Source organism: Urocitellus parryii, chromosome 2 (genome assembly GCF_045843805.1).
Source record: "Urocitellus parryii isolate mUroPar1 chromosome 2, mUroPar1.hap1, whole genome shotgun sequence".
Lineage (NCBI taxonomy): Eukaryota > Metazoa > Chordata > Mammalia > Rodentia > Sciuridae > Urocitellus > Urocitellus parryii.
In genome coordinates, this window is record NC_135532.1 from 150,346,612 (window position 1) to 150,373,155 (window position 26,544).

Below are 26,544 nucleotides of genomic sequence, written 5' to 3' on the forward strand. Positions count from 1 at the left end.
GTAATATAAACAACAAAACTAAAAAAAAAGGTAGAAGATTTAAATAAAATTGGAAAGGAAATGAGATATTACAAGATACTGCAGAAATGCAAAAATCCAGAAGACTATTATAAATAATTATCCCCCAAATTGGGTAACTCAGAAGAAATGATGAATTCCTAAACATATACAACCACCAAGACTGAATCATGAAGAAACAGAATATCTAAACAGATCAACAAAAGAAAGAAAAATGAATCAGTAATAAAAAGTCTTCTATCTGGGCTGGGGATATAACTCAGTTGGGGATGGATATAACTCACATGCACAAGGCCCTGGGTTCAATCCCCAGCATTAAAAAAAAAAAAAGTGTTCCATCAAAGAAAAGCCCAGAACCTAATGGTTTCACTACTGAATTCTACCAAACATTTAAAGAAGAATTCCACTCTTTGAAATATTCTTCCAAAAAAATGCAAAAGTAGGAAATACTTCCAAAACTCTTTGTATTAGACAAACATTGTCCTGATATCAGAGAAACAAGGACATCACAAGAAAGAAAAACTACAAGCCAATATACTTGATGAATTGCAAAAATCCTCAATACAAGCAAGCTAAATCCAACTGCACACGAAAAAGAATATTCACCACAATTAGCTGGGATTTATTCCACATGTGCAAGGGTGTTTCAACATGTGCAAATCAATAAATGAAATAAATCATATGAACAGAAGACAAAAAATACAATCATTTCCATAGATGCAGAAAAAGCATTTGACAAATCGTTCATGATAAAGGCTCACAACAAAATAGGTAAGAGAGATGTATGTCAACAAAATAAAGGTCATATATTATGTACCTATCGCTAACATCATACCCAATGGGAAAATTTGAAGGCTTTTCCTTGTAAGATCCAAAACAAAATAAGGATTTCTATTCTCACTACTTTTATTCAACACAATAATAGAAGTTCTTGCCAGAGTAATTAGACAAAAGAAAAATAAAAAGCGTTCAAAGAGGAAAGGAAAAAACAGAACTGTCACTATAGGCTGATGACATAATCTTATATATACAGAAAACCAAGGATTCCATCAAAACGCTGTTAGAATTAATAAACTAATTTGGTAAAGCTGCAGAATACAAAATAAACACAAACCAGTAGTATTTCTATATATAACAACAAATACTATGACAAAAGAACAATGCCATTTAAAATAGTTACAAACAATTAATATAAAATACTTTAGAATAGATTTAACAAAGGAGGTAAAACACCTATACACTGAAAAATAAATAAACAAATTGAAGATGACACAAATGGAATGATAGTCCACATTCATGGGTAAAAATAATTTTGTTAAAATGTGCATTCTATCAAGGTTACCTTGAAATTCAATGCAATCTCTATCAAATTTCCAATGTCACTTTGCATAGAAACAGAAAAAAATTCTAAAATTCATATGAAACCACAAAAAAATATGAAAAAGAAGCAATCATGACTAAAAAGAACAACCGGAAACATCACTCCACCAGATTTCAAACTATACTACAAAGCAACAGTAATTAAAACAAAGGGTCTAGGAATGTTGCTCAGTGGTAAAGTACCTTCCCAGTATGCATGAGACCCTGGATTTGATTCCTACCACCACAAAAACAAATAAATAATAAATCATCATAATAATGGCATAACAACAGATGAATATACAAACAGAATAGAGATCACCAAAATGCACCCATGCATATACAATTAATCAATTTTAGAAAAAGGTATCAAGAATACATATTGTGAAAAGGAGAGACTTGAAATTTTCAATAATTAGAGTGAGAAACTGAATATTCATTCAGAGAAGAAAGAAACTGGACCCTTATCTCATACCATTTACAAAACTCAAATCAAACTGGATTAAAAAGACTTAATCAAAAGACTTAAAACTAAATTTACTAGAAGAAAACAGAGGTAAAATCATACAACATTGATCTGAGTGATCATTTTTTCAGACAAGACTTCAAAAATATAGGAAGAAGCAAGGTGAGGTGGTGCATGCCAGTAATCCCAGTGGCTCAGGAGGCTGAGGCAGGAGGATTGCGAGTTCAAAGACAGCCTCAGCAACAGTGAGGCACTAGGCAACTCAGTAAGACCCTGTCTCTAAATAAAATACAAAATAGGGATTTGGTTCAGCAGTTGAGTGCCCCTGAGTTTAATCCCTAGTACCAAAGGTGGGGGAGTGGGGGAGTACAAGAAATAAAAGCAAAAATAGGCAAATGGTATTACATTAAAATAAAAAGCTTCTATATGAGAAAGGAAACAATGAACATAGTGAAGAGACAACCTAAGAACTAAGAGAAAATACCTGCAAGCCATACACATTTGATAAGAGATTAATATCCAAAATACATAAGGAACTCAAACAACTCTATAGGAAGAACACAATTCAATTTAAAAAATAAACATGGGACCTAAAAAGACATTTCTCAAAAGAAGACATGCAAATGGCCTAGAGACCTCTTAATAAGCTCAATATCCCTAATCATAGGAGAAATAGAAAATAAAATCATGTGAGATATTGCCTCACATCCATGAGAATGGTTTTGTCAAAACAGAAGATAACAAGTGTTGAAGAGGATGTAGAGAAAAGGGAAACCTTTATACTGTTGGTGAAAATGTAAATTAGTGAAGACATGGAAAACTTCACGGAGGTTCTTCAAAAAACTAAAATCAGAAATATTTTTTGATCCAGCAATCCCACTTCTAAGTATTTACCCAGAAGATTTAAAATTAGTATGCCTAAGAGATATATGCATGTCTATGTTCCCTGCAGCACTATTCACAATAGCTAAGTTATTTGGACACCAGCAACAGATAAATGAACAACGTAGTCTGTAGACACAATGGAACTCTGTGGTCTATATGCCCAATAGAACACTACCCAACATGGAAAAAGAAAGAAATTTTGTAGTTTGTGACAACGTGGGTTGGAGAACACTATATCAGTGAGATAAACTAGGCACAGAAAAACAAATACTACATGCTCTCATACATACATGTGTGGACTCTAAAATAATGGAACTCGAAGAAGCAGAGAGTAAAATGGAGGTTAGCAAAGGAGAGGTGATGGTTAAGAATACAAAATGTCCAGGCTGGGATTGTGGCTCAGTGGTAGAGCGCTCACCTAGCACGTGGAATACCCTGGGTTCGATCCTCAGCACCACATTATTCAACTCACAAAATCTATGAGTTTCTAACTTGACATTGCATCTTCCTAGAGAAGTATTTACTACTTTCTCTATAACAGCAGAACAATAATGTCAAAGTATCATGTCTCCTAGGAATATCTAAATAATTTATAAATACTTATCCTGATTTTAGCCAGAGAAGCTGGGAGGAGGTGGGTTACAAAAGGACTACCATTCTGAACATACTCTGTGTTCATCCTGTATTTCAGTTGTACTGGAGCATACCTACCAAAGTGTGGTATAGCTATTTTTGTAATGTATTTCCATGGGATACACAGGATTCTTCTTAAAACAAAGACATTTTAAGGGAAGAGAGAACTAAAGCTTAATTTAAGGAGCTCGATACTCCTCCTTGAACTAAATGGTGATGCTAATAAGACTTTGACAAATGTCTTATCAGTAATGCTAATGCAAAAGCAGTCTTAGTATCAAACACTGACATCCTCAGGATAAACTTTATTAGCATCAACTCCAGCAATCGTCTTTAATGTCATTTTTGTATTCGCAGCAATAAGAGAGAACAAAAATAATGACTACCAGTTATCAATTACCAGCCATTTATTACTTATTATTTATCCTTAAATCTGTATACTAATTCAAACATGTATTATTACCCCTGTTTTAAAAATAGGATAAGTAACGTGCCAAGCTAAGCCAGTGCATTAGTAGTATAGATAAGAACTGAACCCATTTGTCTGGCTCCAAAGTTAATGCTTATTCCAAATGGAAGAATGCCACCAAAAGAATGAATTTTCAGAGGGCACAGCAAAAACAACTGGAACCTGGTATGGTGGCACACACCTGTAATCCTAGTGACTTGGGAGGCTGAGGCAAGAGGATCACAAGTTCAAGGCCAGCCTCAGCAACTTAGCAAGGACCTAAGCAACTTAGTGAGACCCTGTCTGAAAATCTCAATATAAAAAACAAAAAAGGCTGGGGATGTGGTTCAGTGGTTAAGCATGCCTGGGTTCAATCCCCAATATCAAAAAACAAAACAAAACAAAACTGGAAATTTCACAACTATTTAGAAGAACTTGAAGACAGCTAGACTTCTGAATAAATAAATTCTGAAACCAACCAGAAATTTTATACCTATTGTTATTATATTTTTATATTTATACATATTATTATTATGACTTTTTAGCCCCAGATAGCAATAAAGCCTATAAACTACAAATTACAATTGAATAGTTCCAAAGAATCCTCACAACAGAGCTGGGACTGTAGCCAGTGGCAGAGCAGTTGCCTAGCACGTGTGAGGCACTGGGTTTGATCCTTAGCACAATATAAAAATAAAGAAATAAAATAAAAGCATTTTGTCCATCCACAACTATAAAAAAAAAATTTAAAAACAATCCTCTCAACAGTGCTGTTTTCCTAGCAGTATGATTGTGCACTGATGCCATTTGAATTCCAAGGAAAACATGGAATTCAACATCATAATAAAAATCATCATAAGGGGCTAGAGGTGTAGCTCAGTGGTGGAGCACTTGCCTAGCATGTGTGAGGCACCATGTTTGATCCTCAGCACCACATAAAAATAAATAAAATAAAGGTATTATGTCCATCTACAACTAAAAAATATTTAAAAACCCATCATAATAATGAAATTCAACATTATAAAAATTTTTCTCCAAAAAATAAGTTTTTTCTACAAAAGCATCTTCAATAACACTTTCATTTGTATAATATTTTATGTGCACAAAGAATTCTAACATAAGAATTATAAGAGAGAATACAACAATTTTTAAGAGCATAAAGGACATTAAAAATTATATCTTGGGCTGGGATTGTGGCTCAGTGGTAGAGCTCATGCCTGTATGTGTGAGGCACTGGTTCGATCCTCAGCACCACATAAAAATAAATTAATAAAATAAAGGTATTGTGTCCATCTATAAATAAAAGTATTTTTAAAAATTACTTCTCTTTTTACATCTCTGAGAAAACTGAGGCTTAAAATTAAATGCCACAAGGATTAACCTAAGTGCACAAAATTCAGTGTGTACTGAGCTAAGCATTGGCTATAAATGTAAATAAGACATTATGCCTTTCCTTTAGGGGTTTATGTCTAGTAGAGAAGCCAGAAACAAAACACCAATAATAATGTGATAAGCACACTTATAACATCTCCAACTATACATTAAATTTAGTAACTAGATAATTCCAATGAAATTCTCATTTTGAAAGGAGGCAAATTTAGAGAGGTCTATTAAAGTATAAAATTAAAATTATACAGATAATTGAGTAGCACTTCTGTGAAACTACAAAATATTTTCTAAAAGGAGAAAAATTCAGAAGTTCATAATAAAATAAACAGTTTTAAAAGACAATATTTGTTAGAAGAGTAAGAATTTTGTTTATAAGCCTTTAAAAAGGCAACTATCAATATTTAATGTATTGGGCTTATAATGAAAATACAAACCAGTAGTTACCTTTAGATAGATCATGGGGTGGTGGAAATTAAGACCAAATCAATTTTTCACTGAGATAAAAATGGTTTATTTTATAGTTTGAAAACAGAAAATAAAAGAGGAACTTCAGGAGTTCATGGCAAATGAAAGTTTAAAAATCTAACAGAGGAGCTGGGGATATAGCTCAGTTTGTAGAGTGCCTACCTCGCAAACAGGCGACTCTAGGTTCAATTCCCAGCACAAGCAAAAAAAAAAAAAGCCTAGTAGAATTTACTAAATGAAATTCCCTTTTCCACAGATTTTTTTTTCTAATTTCCAGTCCACATAAGTTCTTCTAGTGCTTAAAATAAAGGCAACTTCAGATTTACATTTCTCTTTTTAACACAGCCACACATGTTAGTGGAATTCAGCTATCTCAAACCATTTTCATGAGGAATGCATTCAGTCATTCATTCAACAAAATATTTACTGAGCACTAAGTGACAGAGTTCTAGAACCTGAATATAACATATTGAATAAGGCCAGATGGATGAACAGACAGATGGACAGATAGACCAGAGAACAAGGGAGGAACAGAGTGATGTCAGGGAAATGGATTTCAATTATACCAGAAAAATGAATTGAGATACTGAAATAGGTGACTAAAATTTCATTCACTGGCTGTGTCCACTTTTCCAAATTACAAGAATGGTAACCAGAGCACAATTTACCTCACATTTATAAATAATATATCTTGGGGAGGGGGGGAACGGGATGGTTCATGAAAATAAATATATTACTTTGAGTAAAATTATCACTAAACATACCTTTCAGATAAAAAACAGCTCTTGTGAGGATTTAGATTTGGACAAGATTTTAGGCTGCCATCAGATGATGAAGAGAGTTGCTCTGATTGCAAGTTGTCTGTATCACTCAAACTGGCCTCAGTTACAGGTGGGGTCTTTATGTATTTTCTTCCTAACTCCGTTCCCAGGACATTCGTCAGTATAACTCTGGGTATCCTGTCACACAGAATAACAAACACCATACTGTACTGGAGTTTTCAATTTAAAAAAATATATACATACATATATGTATATATATACATATATATATATTCTAAGAAGTTGAATTTTCATATCATCTTAGCACAAGTAAGCTATTAGAACTACATTACCCTAGAAATTGACATATGAATACTCAAAATTTTGTATCTTTTATTTCTAGAAGTACTTGCTTCTTACAAATGATGGCATAAATCACAGTATGCCACAATAATGTCTTTAAGTATACTAGTAGATGCTATTATAGTGCTTAAAATATTAATCCATTTTTCTCAAAAAATGCTTTTTCTTTTCCATTATTTATTAGAAACACAGATTACTACAAGCCAATTCATCAAATCTCCTTAATTGTTATCCATATGCCACTAACAGTACTTTACTGACACTCTGTGAGAAACAATATACTTAGAAAAAAAACAGAGAAAGGGCCTTGATAGGAAACTATGTATTTATAATCGACAAATGACAAGTACCACATCCAACAAGAAAGACATCAAACATATTGCATCTATGGTAATAACAGATTCCATAAATGAAACAGCATGTATACTGGGGTTAATATGCTAATATTATAACAGCATCAGGGAGAGCGTCAATAAATTAAATATTTAGAAAAGCAAAGTGTATTTTTAAAGCTACAACTTTCTAAAATTGTGGCATCTGTATCTATACCAAATGGACTGTATAACTCTGAAGAGGGTTGTGTGATATTTGTTTGGTTAGCCAAAGTTGCTATTATAAACAAGATGTACTTTGCCACACTACAACAATGTCCTCAAGACTACTATTTGCTTAGTATGTACAAGGCCCTGGATTCCAGCACCAATTTGGCAGATGTAAAGGTGGAGAAAGGGAGACTACTATTTGACTCTGAACAGACAAACCCAAGACAAATTATTGTGATTTTTTTTTAAGATCTTGTTACTGAAGGGGATTAGCAAGGCTGGTGGAATGTGATTATCATCATTATACAAAGTATATGTATGAAGACTTGAATTGGGTGTCAACATATCTTATATATAAACAGAGATATGAAAAATTGTGGTATATATGTGTAATAAGGATTGTAATGCATTCCACTGTTGTCATGTATTAAAAAAAAATAAAATCAATTAAAAAAAAGATCTTGTTACTGTATTTTTTTATTTTGTCTTGTTTTGTTATCATGGTGCTAGGGATGGAACCCAGGGTCCCAGGCAAGAACCCTACCACTGAGCTACATTCCCAGCCATTTATCCTGCTTTTTGTTTGTTTGTTTTTGTAATTGTTGTTTAAGAGACAAGGTCTCACTGTTGCCTAAGCTAGTCCCAAACAATTGGACTCAATGGATCCTCCTACCTCAGTCTCTCAAGTACCTAGGACTACAGATGCCTGCTTGCTATTTTTAAGGTTTTTCCTGCCTCTTCATTAAATGTCTCCTTAATTGTTATTAATATGCCACTAACAATACTTTACTGACACTCTGTGAGAAACAATATACTTAGAAAGAACTAGAGTACTTTTGTTTAAGTGAAAATGGGAATCTTCACTGAACTTTGTTACATTTGTTGTAGTACTCACAGGTACCCTGCTTATTTTCCCTATATAAAGACATTGTGTTCTTTTTACTATGTCCCAGACAGAATAAAATTTCAAAACCTTAGAAGAACTTTAGATTAGTTCTCAATTCTAAACATGAAGAATAAAAAGCTCAGAAAAGTTAACTATTTGCCCAAGTATAAGTAGCACTTCATAGTGGAAGAAATTGGGCCTATTTTTTTTTTGAGATTTTTGTTTATTCTATTTCAAAACACTGAATCCTCAATACTAACTTGAAAAGGATTCAAAATAACTGAGCTTTTCTAAAGATACTTCAAGAAACCCTTGGAAATATTCATTTCTAGCAACATTAAAGGAAATGCTTCAATGATTATATAATCTAAAAACAAGTGCTCATAGTAAATACAACTCCCTGAATTTAAGAGTTTGTGAAGGAAGAAAGGAAAGGAAGTCTGTCATATAGTGTACCCTCTAACCGTGAATAAGGGAGGCAGAGACATCTTCCTCCTGACATAATTTAGATTTCTAAGGATCCTATGTACTATCATCTGTTTTGTATACTTGATGCCTAATAGACTTGACATAACTCTACCTAAAAATACTAAATTTGAAGTAGAAATGGGGGTCAATGTAAAGCCAGAATATCTCAAGATTCCTTTTATTTGATTTTATACTATGTACTGTTACAAAGTGTATCACTAAAAGGAAATTCAAATGTGATTTTCAATGCTTTAGAAAAAATAGAAAAATTAGCAGAGAGACTTGTTATTCAAGCTAGATTCATTTTTTTTCCAAATAAATATGTCAGCATAAATAAAATTTTATTTACTTTTAAGAGATCAAAGAATCTGATGCTGTAAAATAACAAAAGAATTGATAAATGTTAGGCAGGAAATGTAGCTCAGGGGTAGAATAGTGAGGTCTAGTTTTGATCCCAGCACCACCAAAATAAATAAATAAATAAATGATAATTCTTTTATGGTCCTGAATTCTAAATGTTGCTCATTATGTATAAAAAATACTACAAAAATTTAAATATTTAATAATGAGAAAAATTAGGGCATATAAAGAGACACATCAAAGAAATGTCAACTATCCTCTATTATCTCTTTTTAAATACTTGGCTATAGCATAATTTAAATATGTTTTTAAATGTTGAGTTCCTAAAATAAGCTTTTTCTCTAAAAGAGGGGACTTAGAGTCAATAGAAGATTAGGCCTAAATAAAGTGTTGAAAATAATTGATCAGTTGAGATTAAACCAGCAAGGAAAGGGAACATTTGGAATTCTTTTCTGAATAATAAATGATCATCCAATTCTTGTATGGTTTGTTTTACTACTAAATTTGAAATAAGAAAAAGAAAAAAGAACCAGAGACGTTCCAAGTTAAACAAAGAGTTAAAAGTTTCTTCCTAGAGGAGAAAAAAAAATTCAAAATTCAACCAAAAATCATTTGAAAAGATTATATACCAAGCTGCAGTAGAAGGTACATCCATAAAGTTCCCGTGAGGACCCTGAAATTATCAGAAGTTTCAAGACATTATCTCAGCATGTCCATGAAAACACTTACTTTGTAAAAAGATGTCAAAGGAAAAACTTAAATAATAAGTTGAACATTTAAAGGTTAATAAATTAAGTAACACATAAAATATGTAGTGAAGTGTAATTCTTTTTGTTAATGAGAAATGGTAAAGTTCAGCCAGATTAAGTGGTGCAATGCCTGTAATCCCAGAAGCTCAGGAAGCTGAGGCAGGAGGATCAGGAGCTCAAAGCCAGCTTCAGCAACTTAGTGAGGCTCTAAGCAATTCAGCAAGACTCTATCTATAAATAAAATATTTTTTAAAAGGTCTGGAAATGTGGCTCAGTTGTAAACTGCCCCTGAGTTCAGCCCCAGTACCAAAAAAAGAAAAAGAAAAAGTTTAAAATGTAGAAGAGTAAAAATGTAAAGAGAAGCAGTATGGCACAAAATTAAGAGCAAGGACTTTGGAATCAGAGAAGCACTGATGCAAATTCTGATTTGGTAAAATAACTATTTTACCACCTAAGTAAGTTCCTTAGCATAATTGCTGCCTCCTAGCATAGATCATCTCATCCTTAAAATGGGAAAAATAACATCTACTTTACACAGTTGAGATTAAATAGCAGGTTTAAAACAATTAGCACAACTCCTGGCACATATTAGATTAGTAACAAATAGAAACACTAATTTTCATATTATTGAAGTCTTACTCAACCTTTTAAAAACAACCTTTTCAAATAGTAATTAACTGTTACAATTTATTATGTTCTACAATATTTATCAAAATATGTTTTTAAAAAGTGTACAATTAGCTGGGGGCAGTGGCACACACCTGTAATCCCAGTGACTCAGGAAGTTAAGGCTGGAAGATCTCAAATTCAAGGCCAAGCTCAGCAACTTAGCAAAGCCCTAACCAACCTAGCAAGATCTTATCTCAAAATAAAAAATAAAAAGGGCTGGGAATGTAGTACATTAGTAAAGAAAGTGTCTCTGGATTAAATCTCCAGTAACTGCCTCCCAGAAGTATAGAATTGAACAATGACTATAATATACTCAGTTCTTCATAACACACAACCAACCATAGCCCAAATACCTTATATCGCCTATTGACAACATATCTAATATAGGTACCTTAAAGGAACAAAGAGTGACAACCTTAGAGAATACAAATCTATAAAGTGATAATTATACTCACAGTTCCAAAACTATCTTTTGGAATACAAATATGTAAATTAGCATTGCCAAGGATATTCTAGGGCTGGCTAGCATGTCAAAAATTCCAAATGTTCACGAGAAATTGAAGTAAATAAATGTATATACTTCATCTCTCATATTATTTCAATCTGAAAAATTTTCCTCAGAGTGTAAACAGTGTCAGTAAGTAATATAAAATACAATTTGCTTAACTCTATTTACTAATATGATGAAACAACACTTCAAAATATCTTTAATATAATAAACCAAAGAAGAAAGAAATTTTGAAATGCAGTGAGAAATAGCAGAAATGATGCTGGCCTGAAAATAATTCCATTTTTGTAATTGTGCCTCTTTATGCTTTTTCTCTCAAACTGTACCCTGCTTAAGTAGCAAGCTAACCATGATTTAGGCAATTTAATAAATGGAGGAAACTTTGAAAAACTAGTAAGAGCTATTAATATGCAACTTCATTCCAAGAGTAGTTTTTTAAAGAAATTAAGTCCTTGTTGAAAGATAACAATTGTATCTGCTAATAAAGCTGTAATATAATAAAAAATTATAAGAGCTGGAGATGAAGCTCAATGGTAGAGCACTATCCTAGCATGCATGAGGCACTGAGTTCGATCTCCAGTACCACACAAAAAAATATGATATTAATTTAGTTTCATTTTGCTATAATTATACATAGATGATTTTCTAAAATTGTGATTTATGGCATTTTAATAGGATTCTCATAAATGTATTCTTAGTTCAAAATATACCTTCTAAATCAAAACATTAAGGTACGTAGGGAAAAGATTTAATTTCTGGATAATTTTTTAAAAGATATTCACAGATTTTCTAAATTAGCTTATTTTCCTTGTACCAACTGAATCTTTTTTTTTTTTCTGAATCTTAAATGAACAGATCAGCACTCACCTAGAATATTACTGGCTTAAGAAATATCATAAGGGAATAGGAATATCATATTATTAAAAAAGTTTTCCATTTTAGTACTGGAATATGGTTTGGGGTTTTTAAATTGGGGGGCGGGGGAGTTTTGCTTTTGTTGGAATTTTGTTTTTAACCAGAGATTGAATCCAGGGTTGCTTACCTACTGAGCCACATCCCCAGTCCTTTTAATTTTTTATTTTGAGACAAGGTCTCGCAAAGTTGCTCAGGGCCTTACTAAACTTCTGAGGCTGACCTCAAACTTAATCCTTCTGCCTCAGCCTCCCAAGCTGCTGGAATTACAGGCCTATGCCACAATGCTCAGCTGGAATATATAATTTTGTAAGCATATGTAAATTTCACACACATGTATATTTAAAGAAAAACAATAAATTCATTTTTACATTTAGAAAAATTACAAATAGCAGGAACCCTTTTAATGATATTTAAATACATTGCATATGAATGTTTATATTTCTCTAACAATTTCTGGTGCCAATTGATGAAAGCACAAGAAACATAGTTTACTTCTTCAGAAGCCTTGTATATTATGTCCCTAATGGGACACAGATTTTAAAATGTCTGGAAATTTTATTCCGGGAAAATAGATGAAGACAAGACCTATAGTTAAATGTATTAAAGCTTCCTTTAGCTGGGCACAGTGGTACATACGGGTAATCTCAACAACTTGGGAGGCTGAAGCAGGAGAATTACAAATTTGAGGCCAGCCTCAGAAACTTGGATAGAAGAGAATAAAAATAATGTTTTCAATGTAAAACAAGTTGAGTTTAGGATATCTGGACCATAGTTAAGATGTCTGAAACAGTTGAGGCCCTAAATAACAGTCAAATCCTTCTCAAAAATAAAACACAAAAAGGCCTGGAAATGAAACTCAGTAGTAAAGCACCCCTGGGTTCAATCCCTAATACCAAATAAAACAAAAACTTCCTGTACTGAGTATTTAGTATGAGCCTACTATTATATTAGGAACAAAGAAAAATAAGAAATAAAATATAGTTCTTACCCTTATGAAGTTCATTGTTAGAGAAACTAAATATCACAATATAGTGTGATGAATGCTGATATATGAAGAGGGTTTTTAGCAAGACAAAGAGATCAAATATAATTATGGAAGACAAGACTCAAGGAGGGCTCTCAAGAGACATGTGAGTTCAATGTTCAAAACCAAGAGAAACCAGTAAAAAGGAAAAGGAGATTATTTATAAGAGAAAAACAGAATGCATAAAATAGCATTATATGTTCAATGAACAACCAATAGTTCCCTAAGTCTGAAGTACTCTGTAAATGTAGAAGAGTGGAAAGACACAAAGCTAGATAGAGATAAGCAAAGGGGAATCATCTTAAGGACCTGTGCACCAAGCTAACTAGTTTGAACTTTATCTTGAAGGTTACATGGAATCACAGAAAAATGTTAAACCATTGAGTCACTAGTAAGACCTGATTTTTAGAATGAATACTTAGACAAAGACAAAAGGAATATGCCAAGAAGAAAAAGTATGCACAGGAAGCCTCATCTATTTAATGTTATAGTAACAACAGCACAAAGTTATTAGGACTTGAGCTGAGGTACTGGCAGTAAAGATGAAGAAATTATTTCAAGATGAATTTAGAAGAAAAAAACAACATGAGGTAAATAACTAGATATAAGGGTAAGAAAAAAAAGGACAATTCCCAAGTTCTAATTTGCAAAACTGGGTATACAAGCAAGGCATTCACTCAAATAGTAAGGGGATAGAAGAGAATAAAAATAATGTTTTCAATGTAAAACAAGCTAAGTTTAGGATATATGGACTGTAGTTAAGATATCTGGACTAACTGAATTCTACTAACTAAACAGGAAAAAAATTAAAATCTTATTAGGGCTCTTTACTTCATGTAATATTTAAATTTCACAAACACATAATTTAGAGGCTAACAATTCTTTATGGGAAAAACTATTCTTCAGAGAGAATGGAACACCACACTCTTTTAATTGAAAAAAAAGAACAGTAATGGGATAAAAGAATTGAAAAATCTGTAGTCATTTGCAGAAGAATTAAAGCTTCCTTTCAAAAGAGTCAAAGATATGATCATTCTTTTAACTAGCTCCTTTATTTACATCTGTCAGCACAGTTTGAGATTAGTTCTCCTGTACAAAGTGGGTAAACTGCTAAAATCCAGTAGAATGAGAGCAAGATGCTTCAAACTTACTTATATTAAACTATCTTTAAGGTTAACAGTATTTTTAGAAAGCTACCTCGACATTAGGAAACATCTAGTAAGGGAAGTCTTATTAAACTTTTTTTGGTTTTACCCTTATTAAGCAAGTTTAGAAGTTTTGATAAAAGTGCTACTTTTATTTAAAATAACTCTTCAAAATTAACAATCTTTTCCACTTAAAACACTTATATACTGTCATCCAGACTAAAGTTCATATATTATTAAGCACTGGCTAGTCAATAGCAGGTTCTTCTAATTGAAAATAAAGTGCCTCCCCCCAAAAATATTTATTTAAGAGCTAAAAACAAATGGAGATATATAGTTTTTGTTGGTTGGTTTGTTTGTTTGTTTGGTATTAGAGACTGAACTCAGGCACACCTGACCACAGAGCCACATTCCCCAGCCCCATTTTTGTATTTTATTTAGAGACAGGGTCTCACTAAGTTGTTTAGCATCTCACTTTTGCTGATGTTGACTTTGAACTCATGATCCTCCTGCCTCAGCCTCCCAAGTCACTGGGATTACAGGCATGTGCCACCACGCCTAGCAAGATATATTAAAAATATTATTTTATAGATCACAAATTCTTAGAGTTACTTCCTTGTGTTTAGCTCAAAATTCCACATACAATCTTTTTAGAAAACCACAGGCAAAACTGGTCTTCTTAGTTTTCAAAATTAAACTGAATATTTACTACTAAAGCCTGGAAGTGGTATTTTTAAATCATATCCATTTCTTAAATGCATGTAAAATACAGGAAAGTCCAAAAAAATCAAAGGTAGTGAGGATTCAGATAAAATAACATTTAAAGGTATGTTAAAGATGCAGAAAACAGGCAGGTGTGGCAGGTGCTGTCATTAATCCCAGACCATTAAAGAGCTGCTGGGGCTAAATGGTCATGGGGAAGCCAAATAGATCCAATCTTTTGATGCACAGACACAGCAGCTGCTGAAGACAGCACTCAAAGGTGAACAACATGCCCATGATGGCACTAATGAACCCCATCTATGATTATCTCTTCCAGCTAGCCCAGCCTGCAGTCTAAGCAAGGAGGAGAAGGTAGACTGCTTGGTGCTGCAGCTGTACTGGGTTGGGAAGCAGCTGGAGAAGATGAAGGGGCAGTGAGTGCATGAATGAGCTCTTTGTCCTGATCTGGGATAGGCTCCTGCTTCCAATAGGCCTTAGCTCCCTGGCCCAGCTACTGCTGCTAGAGATCATTGAGTTCTGGGAGGCTGGCTGGAAGACCATGCCAGCTGCCCACAAATATTACTACAGTGAGGTTTCTGACTAGGTCTGGGTCAGTGCTTTCTCACTGCAGCAACGGTCTTTACTACACCCTCCTCCAAAGATGGCAAGACAGCTGCCTCTTCCAAGGCTTTCTCTTTCTAGACTTCCACATCTCCCCACTTATGTCATGGTCCTCCCATTCCCTTCCCTCACTCAGAGGTTGGAGGGGGCACCAAACAGATCTGTTCTGCCCCGCTCAAGATTGACCCCCTTCCCCACAGCTCAATAAGCCTTTTTTCCCACCACCTTCCACCTGGCCAGTCAGAGAAGAGCAACTCCTAACTAGTGCACCCTACAATAATTGGTGCAACATTACCTCAGTGCCTCAGTTTCCCCCTCTGTGAAAGGGTTAACCACAGCCATCAGTAAGACGCTTTGGGAAGCTGAGGAGCGCAGAAAGAGTACAGCTCACTTCAGAAACTGCTTTTTATACTTTTGTAAAAAAAAAAAAAACATAGTGGAAACAAGCCTATATCCTCCGATAAGTTTTAATAAATGGTAGTTCTTATATAATGTGTTACACTAGTTCAGATTAAAGATTTTCTAAAAACTCATTTCTGACAAAAAAAAAGATATTTTTGAAAACAAGAAATAGATATATACACATTTGTGTGTATATATCTTATATGTAAACAAATGTATGTGTGTATATATCTTCGTTTTATATTGTAATATAATATACTAAAACAATATATACATGAATTAAATTATTATAAATAAGTTAAATGTACTAAGGATATTCATTTTTAAATATAACTCCATGTCAGTCGATTTAGTGAAGTACAGAACCAACATCTAAATGAAGATTCAAAGTTTCAAGATTTGCTTTAGACCAGGGCATACCTGTATATGCAGATCTTCTTCCATATTATTTCCAACAATCATATTTTTAAGAGTATTGGATTTATATTATTTCAAATGTGGTAAGCTGAACAAAATCAATACTGAACAACATACCTTTCAGATAAATTAAGGCTTTGATGAAGAGGTTCTAATTTGTGACATGTCTCTATGCTGTCAACAGATGTCGAAGGCAATGAATCTGATTGTACCTTGTTGGCATCATATAAATTAGCATCGTTTCTAGGTAGGGTCTTTGTGAATTTTCGTCCTAAATCCGTCCATAGAACATTCGTCAACATTACTTTGAGTTGCCTGTTACACACATAAATAATTAATACATTCCATACTAAACATTGTATAATACATGAATTTATCACAAATTGTTAATTATTAATCTTTGGAAATCTAAATCTCAGATTTTTAAGCAATTAATTATAGTAGCAAATAGTGTTAAGTTAAAAAAAACCCTCACCATTCTCAAATACACATTAAAAAGTATGGCTATTTCATTTAAACTGGGATTTTCACCAGAATTCTGACAGGCAAACTATAATTGTGGTCACACATGTGTAAGCTGTTGAATTCCTGACAACCCATCCATACTTATTCACACTGCTAGTAGAAGGACAATATATATCTGTAAATCTCAACACAAAAGGAACCACTTTCTGGCTAAAAATTTGTTTTTATTTTAGCAGAAAACATTATAAAAACTAGGGGTAAATAATACATCATCTACAGCCTACATAGTCTTAAGATATAGATTTAATTTTACCTTTTTTCAAAAATGGGTAAATTTTTTTTAATTTTTATTATTAGTTGTTCAAAACATTACATAGTTCTTGACATATCATATTTCATACATTTGATTCAAGTGAGTTATGAACTCCCATTTCTACCCCGTATACAGATTGCAGAATCACATCGGTTACACATCCACTTTTTTACATACTGCCATACCAGTGACTATTGTGTTCTGTTGCCTATCCTATCCTCTACTATCCCCCCCTCCCTTCCTCTCCCCTCCTATCTTCTCTCTCTACCCCATCTACTGTAATTCATTTATCCCCCTTGTTTTTTTCCCCTTTCCCCTCACTTCCTCTTATATGTAATTTTGTATAACAATGGGGGTCTCCTTCCATTTCCATGCAATTTCCCTTCTCTCTCCCTTTCCCTCCCACCTGTCGTCCCTGTTTAATGTTAATCTTCTTCTCATGCTCTTCCTCCTTGCTCTGTTCTTAGTTGTTCTTCTTATATCAAAGAAGACATTTGGCATTAGTTTTTTAGGGATTGGCTAGCTTCACTTAGCATAATCTACTCTAATGCCATCTAAAATGGGTAAATTTAAAACCTTTATTATGCCAATCTCAAAAGGAAGCCTGATGAATACAAGCCGTTTCAGGGATCTGCCTTATCACATATGCAATATGATATGACACAATATGTCTTTGTGGTGACAGTATTTGAAAAAGTATGCTCAGTTCTGGAACCATGAAATATAGTTGGTGAGTGATATAAATAGGCTAATAGTGGACTTTAAACAATGTCAAATAAGAAATAACTGAAATAACCAGATATTTAATCAGAAATTTTATTCCCTAGTAAGCAGTTATAGGCACTTTTTGCTTGTTTATTTAACAAACACAAGAATATTAAGAAACAGCAAGCAAAATTCTCATGTATTTTCAAGATAAAACAGGAAATCTTAAAAAACAAATCATCTGTTCACAACATGTACTTAAGATTATATTCCCAAATCATCTAGGAAAAGAGGGGAATAAATTCTAAGGAGAACTTCTACAGAATGCATTGAAACTTCAAACATGCAGAATAAGGGGGGGGAGGCTAAGCTATAAGGAATAAAGAGATGAGTAACACCTCTATGAATTAATAATACTTCATGCAACAAATATTTATTGAACACCTTCAAGCAAAACAATTGTGCTAGTAAGACCTAGAATCAGCAATAAACAAGATAGCATTCTCGCTTTTATGGAGCTTACATTCCAGAGAATAACTCAATTCATATTTAATTACAACTGTGATTACAACATTTGAAGGAGAAGTTCAAATGCTACACCTCTTCAAATCAGGAAAGGTTTTACTTAGAACATGGCCCTAAAGCTAATGTGTTAAAGAAGGCTAAGCACTCTCCAAAGGAAACAGGTGGAAAATGGAAAAAAGACCAAAAAAAAAAAAAAAAAAAAGGGACAAAACACAAATGTTCTCAGTAAAGTTTGTATGAAAATTAAAACAATTTACCCAGCTCAAGGACTTAGAGTGAAAAGAAAATGTGTATGAGATAAGAATGGCAATTAGGCAGGACACAGTGGACCATATTAAGTATTTGAGACTTTATATGAACAATAATAGAAATTCACTAGTTTTTAGAAGTAAGATCAGAACTGCATTTTTAAAAGACCATTTTGATCTTTTTACAGACAATGAAATGAAAGCACTAAGGAGAAACAGGAATAAAAATTAATTCAAAGAGAGAATTGCTTACTTCATCAGAGGCACTTTAATGGAACTGTAGAAACAAAACCAGAAGACAGTGGGATAAGTAAATGAGAAAGGCAGCGAGGGATACAGCAAATGTAGATATTAAGAAATATGACTGTGAAATAGTGAGATAGGACAAGAGCTGAAGATGTGGTATACAGGAAAGGGATTTTAGCTTGTTACTGGTTGGTTAGTTGGTTAATTTGAAATAGGAAAGATCTACATAAGTTTAATCATTTATGGGAAGAGGTTAATGAAGTAGGAAAAGTTGAAGATATAAGAGACAGAATAATTCCCACAATAAGATTCTTAAGAAACAGTATAAAAACAGTTAATATTTACTGACCATGCTAATATATATCTAGCACTTTGCTAAGCATTTTACACTGGTTGATTCATTTACTACTACTCTCTGAGATAATTCTTTCACAGTTGAGGTGACTGGGTAGACAACAGAAAAAGAAATGGTGAAAATAAAATCCACAACCACTCCCAACTCCACTGCCAGTATACTTCACTGCTCTTCTATAGTGGTTTATGAGAGAAGGGGCACTCCTTTCCATCTTCTAGGAAGTAGAAGCAACACAGACCATTTCCTAAAAGTGATATGAAAGGTAATAGAATATAGGTTTGAGAAGAGAAACTGTTTCAAATAATCATTGTGAAGATGGGAAATACAAGTTTACTAGAGAGGCACAAAAGACTGTCTTATAGTTAAGGAATTCCACTGAGATTAATAATCAAGAATTAATAATGCTACAAATATACTGTTTCTTTTGTTTTGCCAGCAGTACCCAGTCACTTTGATGTCAGCACAATGCAAATAATGCACTGAGTTTATAGATGATTACTCATTGCTAAGGAAATGGCACTAATGATGGGGAGATCATCTTAACCAAGTGATCAAAAACAGAACCATCAACACTGAGACAGTCATACACTATGTGTCCCCTGATATGCACAATAAGAAGTACATCAGGGGATGGGGTTGTGGCTCAGCGGTAGAGCACTCACCTAGCACATGCTTAGCACCACTTAAAAATAAAATAAAGGTATTATTTCCAACTACAAATAAAACAAGATATTTTAAAAAAGAAGAAGTATATCAACTATGAAGTATCCTTGCCAAAAAATATAAAAGAATCACAAAAATATTGAAAATACAGAAAGTAAGACAGTCTATAAGAAAACTGACTTGAACTCTTCAAAACTCAATGACATGGGATTAGGGGACATAGCTCAGAGGCAGAATGCTTACCTGGCATGTGTGAGACCCTGGGTTTATTCCCCAGCTAAGGCAAAAAAAAAAAAAAAAAAACCCTCCATATCAGAGTCAAAAGTGGCAATGGGGGTGCAAAGAAACAGGCAGGAGTTGTTCCAAACTGACACTAATGGGGCATCATAACAAAATACAATGCATGAATCTCAATTTGATCCTAGATGTAATAAAAGACATTTTGAGGACATTTAGGGAGTTCCGACTGTGGACTTCATAGTAGATGATGATATGAAATTATTGTTAATTTCCTTGATAGTGTATTATGGTTGTTATGTAAGAATGTCCTTGTTTTTCAGAAATGTAAGTTCAAGTATGTAGAAGTAAAATGCTTGATAAAGTTGCATGATGTCTGCAACTTACATTCAAATGATTCCCCCCCAAATGTATATGTATGTTTATGCATATGTACATGTATACATGTATGTATGTGATACCAATTTATACATATGTGTAAAAGATTCAGAGATGCCTAATATGGCAACATGTTAACAAATGGAGAAACTAGATGAGAGATATATGTGTTCAGTGCACTCTCGATTAAACAATTCTATGTCTGGAGTCCTAAATGAAGGCAAATATGAAATACAGGAGTAAAAACTTATGCACAACACACTCACCACAGTATTATTTATCAGAGAAGTAAACAAAACTGGGATGTAGCACAGTGATCAACACTTGCTTATCACGCACAAGGACTTGGGTTGGATCCCCAAACAGTGAAAAGAAAAGGGGAAAAAAAAAAAAACTAAACACAACCTTAAATGCCTAGCAACAAAAGAATGGCTCGGTAAATCATGATATATTCACTTAACAGAATGTTACTTGGTATCTAAAAGTCTCCTATCTTAAATTTTAAGGGTTGCTAGTTGTGTTCTACTTGTTTTTATTTCTGTTTTCTATATTAAGCGAATACTATATATATAAAGCAAAATATTTTTTAAGGATTAGTAAATATTTCATGCTAACCTAGTATATACTATCGATTGACTAGTGGAATGAGTAGATATTTTACACAGGTAAAATTAGACTATATTAAGTTTTATGAATGCACAAATTAAAATTCTAAATAACCAAATAAAAATATATGTAAAACTTTAAGAGCATATAAAGGTACTTTTAGTCTAATGGAAAAATGAAATGACCTAATTACCCAATTATTATGGAAATTATTATTCAAATAGTAAACTTTTTAATAATTTTAAATATGAAAATACTCAATTGGAAAAAACATTTTTTATTCATTCATCCAAATAAAAATTTACATTAGAAAATGACATATCGGAGCTGGGGTTGTGACTCAGTCATAGAGTGTTCCCCTAGTACGCACGGGGCCCTGGATTCGATCCTTAGCACCACATAAAAATAAATAAATAAAACAAAGGTATTGTGTCCAACTACAACTAAAAAATAAATATTAAAAAAAAAGAGAAGGGGCTGGGGACGTGGCTCAAGCGGTAGCGCGCTCGCCTGGCATGCGCGCCGCCCCGGGTTCGATCCTCAGCACCACATACAAACAAAGATGTTGTGTCTGCCGAAAACTAAAAAAAAAAAAAAGAAAAAAAAAAGATAAAAAGATTGCCTTCTTGGGGCTGGGGATGTGGCTCCAGCGGTAGTGCGCTCGCCTGGCATGCGTGTGGCCCGGGTTCGATCCTCCAGCACCACATACAAACAAAGATGTTGTGTCCGCCAATAACAAATAAATAAATAAATATTTAAAAAAAGAAAAAAAAAAAGAAAATGACACATCATTGGTAATTTCACCGATTATTCTAATAGTGAAACTCTAAGTGAGAAGGGCAAGTTAGCATCTTTGGGGAAATATTTATTTCATGTTCTAAATAATATTTATTTCATGTTTGAAAAACTATTATTTGGTTAATAAAATATTGTACAGCATAAGTTACAGTCTTTTTTCCTCAAATAATTAAGGTTAAAAATTTTTTAATTTTTACAACATCTACAAAATTTCATTGGATATTACAATAGAAACTTAAGATTTTATTCTTAAGAACAGCATTCACTCCAGACAAAATATAATCTAAACTTAGCATTTAAGATTACACATTTTGGTGGCAATACTATCAAGTACTTAGAGATACATACTTAGTAAGCAGTACTATTCAGAAAAATAAAAGTAACTACTTGCTTGAAAGTGGAAGTTTCCAATTAAGGCTATTCCTTGCAGGCAGTGTGATTACAAAGGTACGTTAGAACTTCTGGGGTAGTTTTCTAATTGGTACCTGAAAAATGGTTAAATGAATATACGTGCCTTATAAAAATATATTAAAGATAATGATCATTTAACTGCTTACCTTTATTCATTTTTTTGGTAAATTATATATTTGTCAGTAAAAAGGTAAAGGACACATAAACAGACTCAACAACATGTGTACCATTCCCATTATTTGTCCCTGGCTTTCTTAGCATCATCTAATTGGCCATTTATTAAAAGGTCCCTTTGTAAACTCTCTAAATCATTTCACCTCATTTAATTGCATTTATAAGGAAAATGATCCATTTATTCAGATTCTTCCAAATAAGCATTCTTAGAAAATAATAAATGTACTATATCTCCTCCTTAGCACTATTTTATATATGTGAAAATCTATAATTGCAGGAAAATTCAGTATAACTACATTAGAAAAAATCAGGTTTCAGGGCTGGGGAAGTGGCTCAAGTGGTAGCGCGCTTGCCTGACATGCGTGCGGCCCGGGTTTGATCCTCAGCACCACATACAAAGATGTTGCGTCCGCCAAATACTAAAAAAATAAATAAATAAATATTTTTTAAAAAATCAGGTTTCAGAGACTGGGGTTGTGGCTCAGTGGTACAGCGCTTGCCTAGCATGTGTGAAGCACTGGGTTAAATTCTCAGCACCACATATAACAATAAATAAATAGTCCATCAATAAGGCACAAAAATATTTTTTAAAAAGAAAAGAAAAAAATCAGGTTTCTTTTTGCCTATGAATAAAATGAACATGAATTATTTTTCTACAAAAGTTCAAATTTTGTTAAGTTTTTCAACAAAGTAATTTATATTTATATTCAATGTATGTATAATTATGACTTAAATACATTACTTGGCTATCTGAGTTCATAAATCAGATAAAAACTTTTTTGAGACCTGGAGACCTACTTTTTTACTCTGGAAACACAGTTGGGATTAAAGCATTGTTTTCATTTCTTTTTTTTCATAATTTTGCTTTAAGTACTTTTTTACCTTCAAAAAATGGGCAATAAAAATTGGCTACTTTACAGAAAAGACTTATGAAAGGACAATATGCACACACAAAAAAATGTTATTAATCTTATTTTTCTGTTATTCAAAATAAAGGGTTCTGTTTTATTCTGTTCTTAAAGGGAGGATGCCAGTAATCCCAGCAACTCGGGAGGCTGAGGCAGGATGGCTGCAAGTTCAAAGCCAGGCTTAAAAATTAAGTGAGGCCCTGAGCAACCTAGTGAGACCCTGTTTCAAAATAAAAAGGGTTGATGATGTGGTTCAGTGGTTAAGCACCCCTAGGTTCAATTCTTGGCATTAAAAAAAAAAAAAACAAAAAACAAAAGAGAGCAAAAAAGAGTGTACACTTTTGAGACAATAAATAGGCCAATACATGAGAAGATACTCAATATCAGTCATTAGGCAAATGCAATTAAAACCACAATGAAATATACTACTACCTATTTAGAAAGAATGAAGATAAAAGAGGCCAACAAGGTATGTGTGGGCAGAGGTGTAGAGTAACTGAAACTCTCCTACATTGTTTGTGTGAATGTAATATAACACAATCACTTTGGAAGACAACTTGTCAGTTTCTTACAAAGTTAAAAATCCACTTACCATATGACCCAGTGATCCAACTCCTAGATATCCAAAAGAAATAAAAATATGTCCACAAAAGCACTTGTATATGAACAGGTACAGAAAGTTTTATTCTTAAAATCTCAAAACTGGAAACAACCCAGTGTCCATAAAAAATGTAAATGGATAAAATACAATGTTTTCATACAATGAAATATTAATTAGTAATAAAAAATGAACTACTTATACATACAACAACAACATGGACAAACCTCCAAAATACTATGATTAAAGAAAGATGCCATACACAAAGATTAAACATACTATATGTTTCCATATATTTGCCACTCAGAAAAGATAAACCTAATCTACAGTGACATATAGTAAACAGTGACTGCATGGGACTGTGGTGAAGGGGGTGTCTTGGGGGAACAAATGGGAAGGAGAACATGAAAAGTCTTTCAGGCATTAGTTATGTTCCACAGACTGTAGTGGTGGTGGTGTTACCACAGAGTACACATCTATTAAAACTCATCAGAATGTACAAGTAAAATGCATGTTTTGGGATTCATGATAGCTGAACAGAGACACCAGCATACACCTCTTCCTCCACAAAGAAGAACCAAAGTAACAAGTACAGAACTGCATTTTGAGGTGAGTGAATGTGAGAAAACACTGGAACCTTGTAAGAGTTAAAGTCCAATGAAGACAGCACAGAAAGAAAAAAAAACTGCTACCTGCCACCCCAACTCCACAGACAACTCTTCATAAAGGTAAGGATGAAAAGGAGAGTCCTGGCAAACTCTATTAGTGTGGATGCTGGGTATCATAGCTACTGAAAAGTTCCACAGTCCTCAAAAGCTTACGGTCCACCTAGACAAGTAAAATAAAATGTGTATAGCAGCTTGCTTTGTAAAAGAATCTCACATCATATTACAGTGAACCCCTAAGCTGCTGCAGCCAGGAGCCATACTGAGAAATGAGTTACTGTATTAATTCATGCTGCACTAGGGGTTCAGAAACCACTGCATATTCCTATCTCTGGGACTCCACAGATATTCCACTACACTGACTTGGAGGATAGCTACCTGGGACCAAACTTAACCCAGCAGAGTGAGTGACTCAAGACCTCTGGGGACAGGCATGGTAGGACACGCCTGTAATCCCAGCAGCTCAGGAGGCTGAGGCAGGAGGATTGTGAGTTCAAAGGCAGCCTCAGCAACAGCGAAGCACTAAGCATCTCAGTGAGACCCTGTCTCTAAATAAAATACAAAACAAGGCTTGGGATGTGGCTCAGCAGTTGAGTGCCCCTGAGTTCAATCCCCAGTACCAAAAAGAAAAAAAAAAGACCCCTGGGACCTATGCTGTAAGAAACAGGTAGTTGTGACAGATGAGAAGAGAAGGTGCAGCTCTCAAGAACCAGGAGATCAGGGTGCTTTCTTGCCTTCTGAGAAAAAAGGGCATGGCCAGCCATGTGTACCCGACAGCTGGGTATAGACTTGTACCAGTGCCAGGACTGGATGCAGACATGCAGGCACACACACAGTTCCTGCCAGCCCTCCTGACTCTGCCATTCTTAGATGCCTGCTGCTGACAGGGCAGGAGGAAACCTGTTTGTTCCTGCTGCTCCATCCACAGGGATGTATGCAGAAAGCTCTAAGCTGTTCTGCAGCTCTGGAATCATCAGGCACTAGGAACATGAGGCCAAAGCAAACCAATAGGAACTGTGCCATGCCTCCAGTCACAGCCCCATTCTAAGTTCTATACTGCAACTGAAGGGGTCTAAGCTAAAAATGCACAGTTCCAGTCATCATCTCACCCCCAAGCATGCATTGCCACATACAAGGCTGAGAGAAAAACCAGTAGTAGCAGTCACCAACCAGGCCCCAAGCATACACTGCCACCAAAGCAACAAAGACAAACACCAAGTTCCCACTACCACCACATCTATTTGTTTCATACCATCATCCTGTCCCAGCACCTCATCTGACTACTCTTTGATATCAGGGCTAGGATTGAATTCCACAGAGGAGGAGATGCTCCAGTTCCCATCATCACATCTGCCCATGAAGTATCTTGACCTACACCACTGACTGGCTAGAAGAAAAGTGCTTTCGGACCCTCACCATAAACAGAGCTGCCTGTGCCAGAGAACCTTTCCAGTAGAAGAGTTACTGTCAACAATGCCTCAGGAAACCTCTATCACCCAGGTGTAGGAATAGCCACATGGTTACCACCCCACACCCTCTGTTGTCTGTACCACACCTTCCTGAGATGCTGTAGTTTCCTCACTCTTGAATGGCCCACAGAGACAGTGGATCTTTCCAACTAACCATAGAACATACCATGCCCAAAGTCATTCATCATAGTCAAAGAAGCTATGGGGAAACAACACTATGGCATTCAACTGGAAACAAAGTCAACACTATAAAACAAATGAATACCCCAAGATACCTCTTCAGAAGAAAGTCACTTAGTAAAAAAGCTATCACCATCCCCCGGTGAGAAAAGGCTAACCCATAAAAGTGACAGGGATAACTGATATACCAAATCTCAATGCAGGAACATAAAAAATATATAAAAAAAAATACTGTGACTCCCCCAAAAGAGAATAAATCCTTAGAAACAGATCCCCAAATTAATCAACAGAGACAAAATATTTTATAAAGAATTTTTTTTAATGATTAAAGAAGGGCTGGGGTTGTGGCTCAGCGGTAGAGCACACACTTAGCATGTACGAAGCACTGGCCTCAGCACCATAAAA

At 34.2% G+C, this 26,544-nt stretch overlaps 1 protein-coding gene across 1 annotated transcript in view; it reads right to left on the minus strand.

The window, feature by feature from the left end:
* The window catches only part of Senp7 (SUMO specific peptidase 7), a 150,622-nt gene that overhangs the window by 68,277 nt on the left and 55,801 nt on the right, over positions 1-26,544 (minus strand). The window contains exons 5-6 of the mRNA XM_077795332.1: positions 16,313-16,510; positions 6,428-6,622 (exon numbers count right to left, since the gene is read on the minus strand). Coding sequence (XP_077651458.1) covers positions 6,428-6,622; positions 16,313-16,510 — 393 coding nt within the window. The remainder of the gene's footprint in view (positions 1-6,427; positions 6,623-16,312; positions 16,511-26,544) is intronic.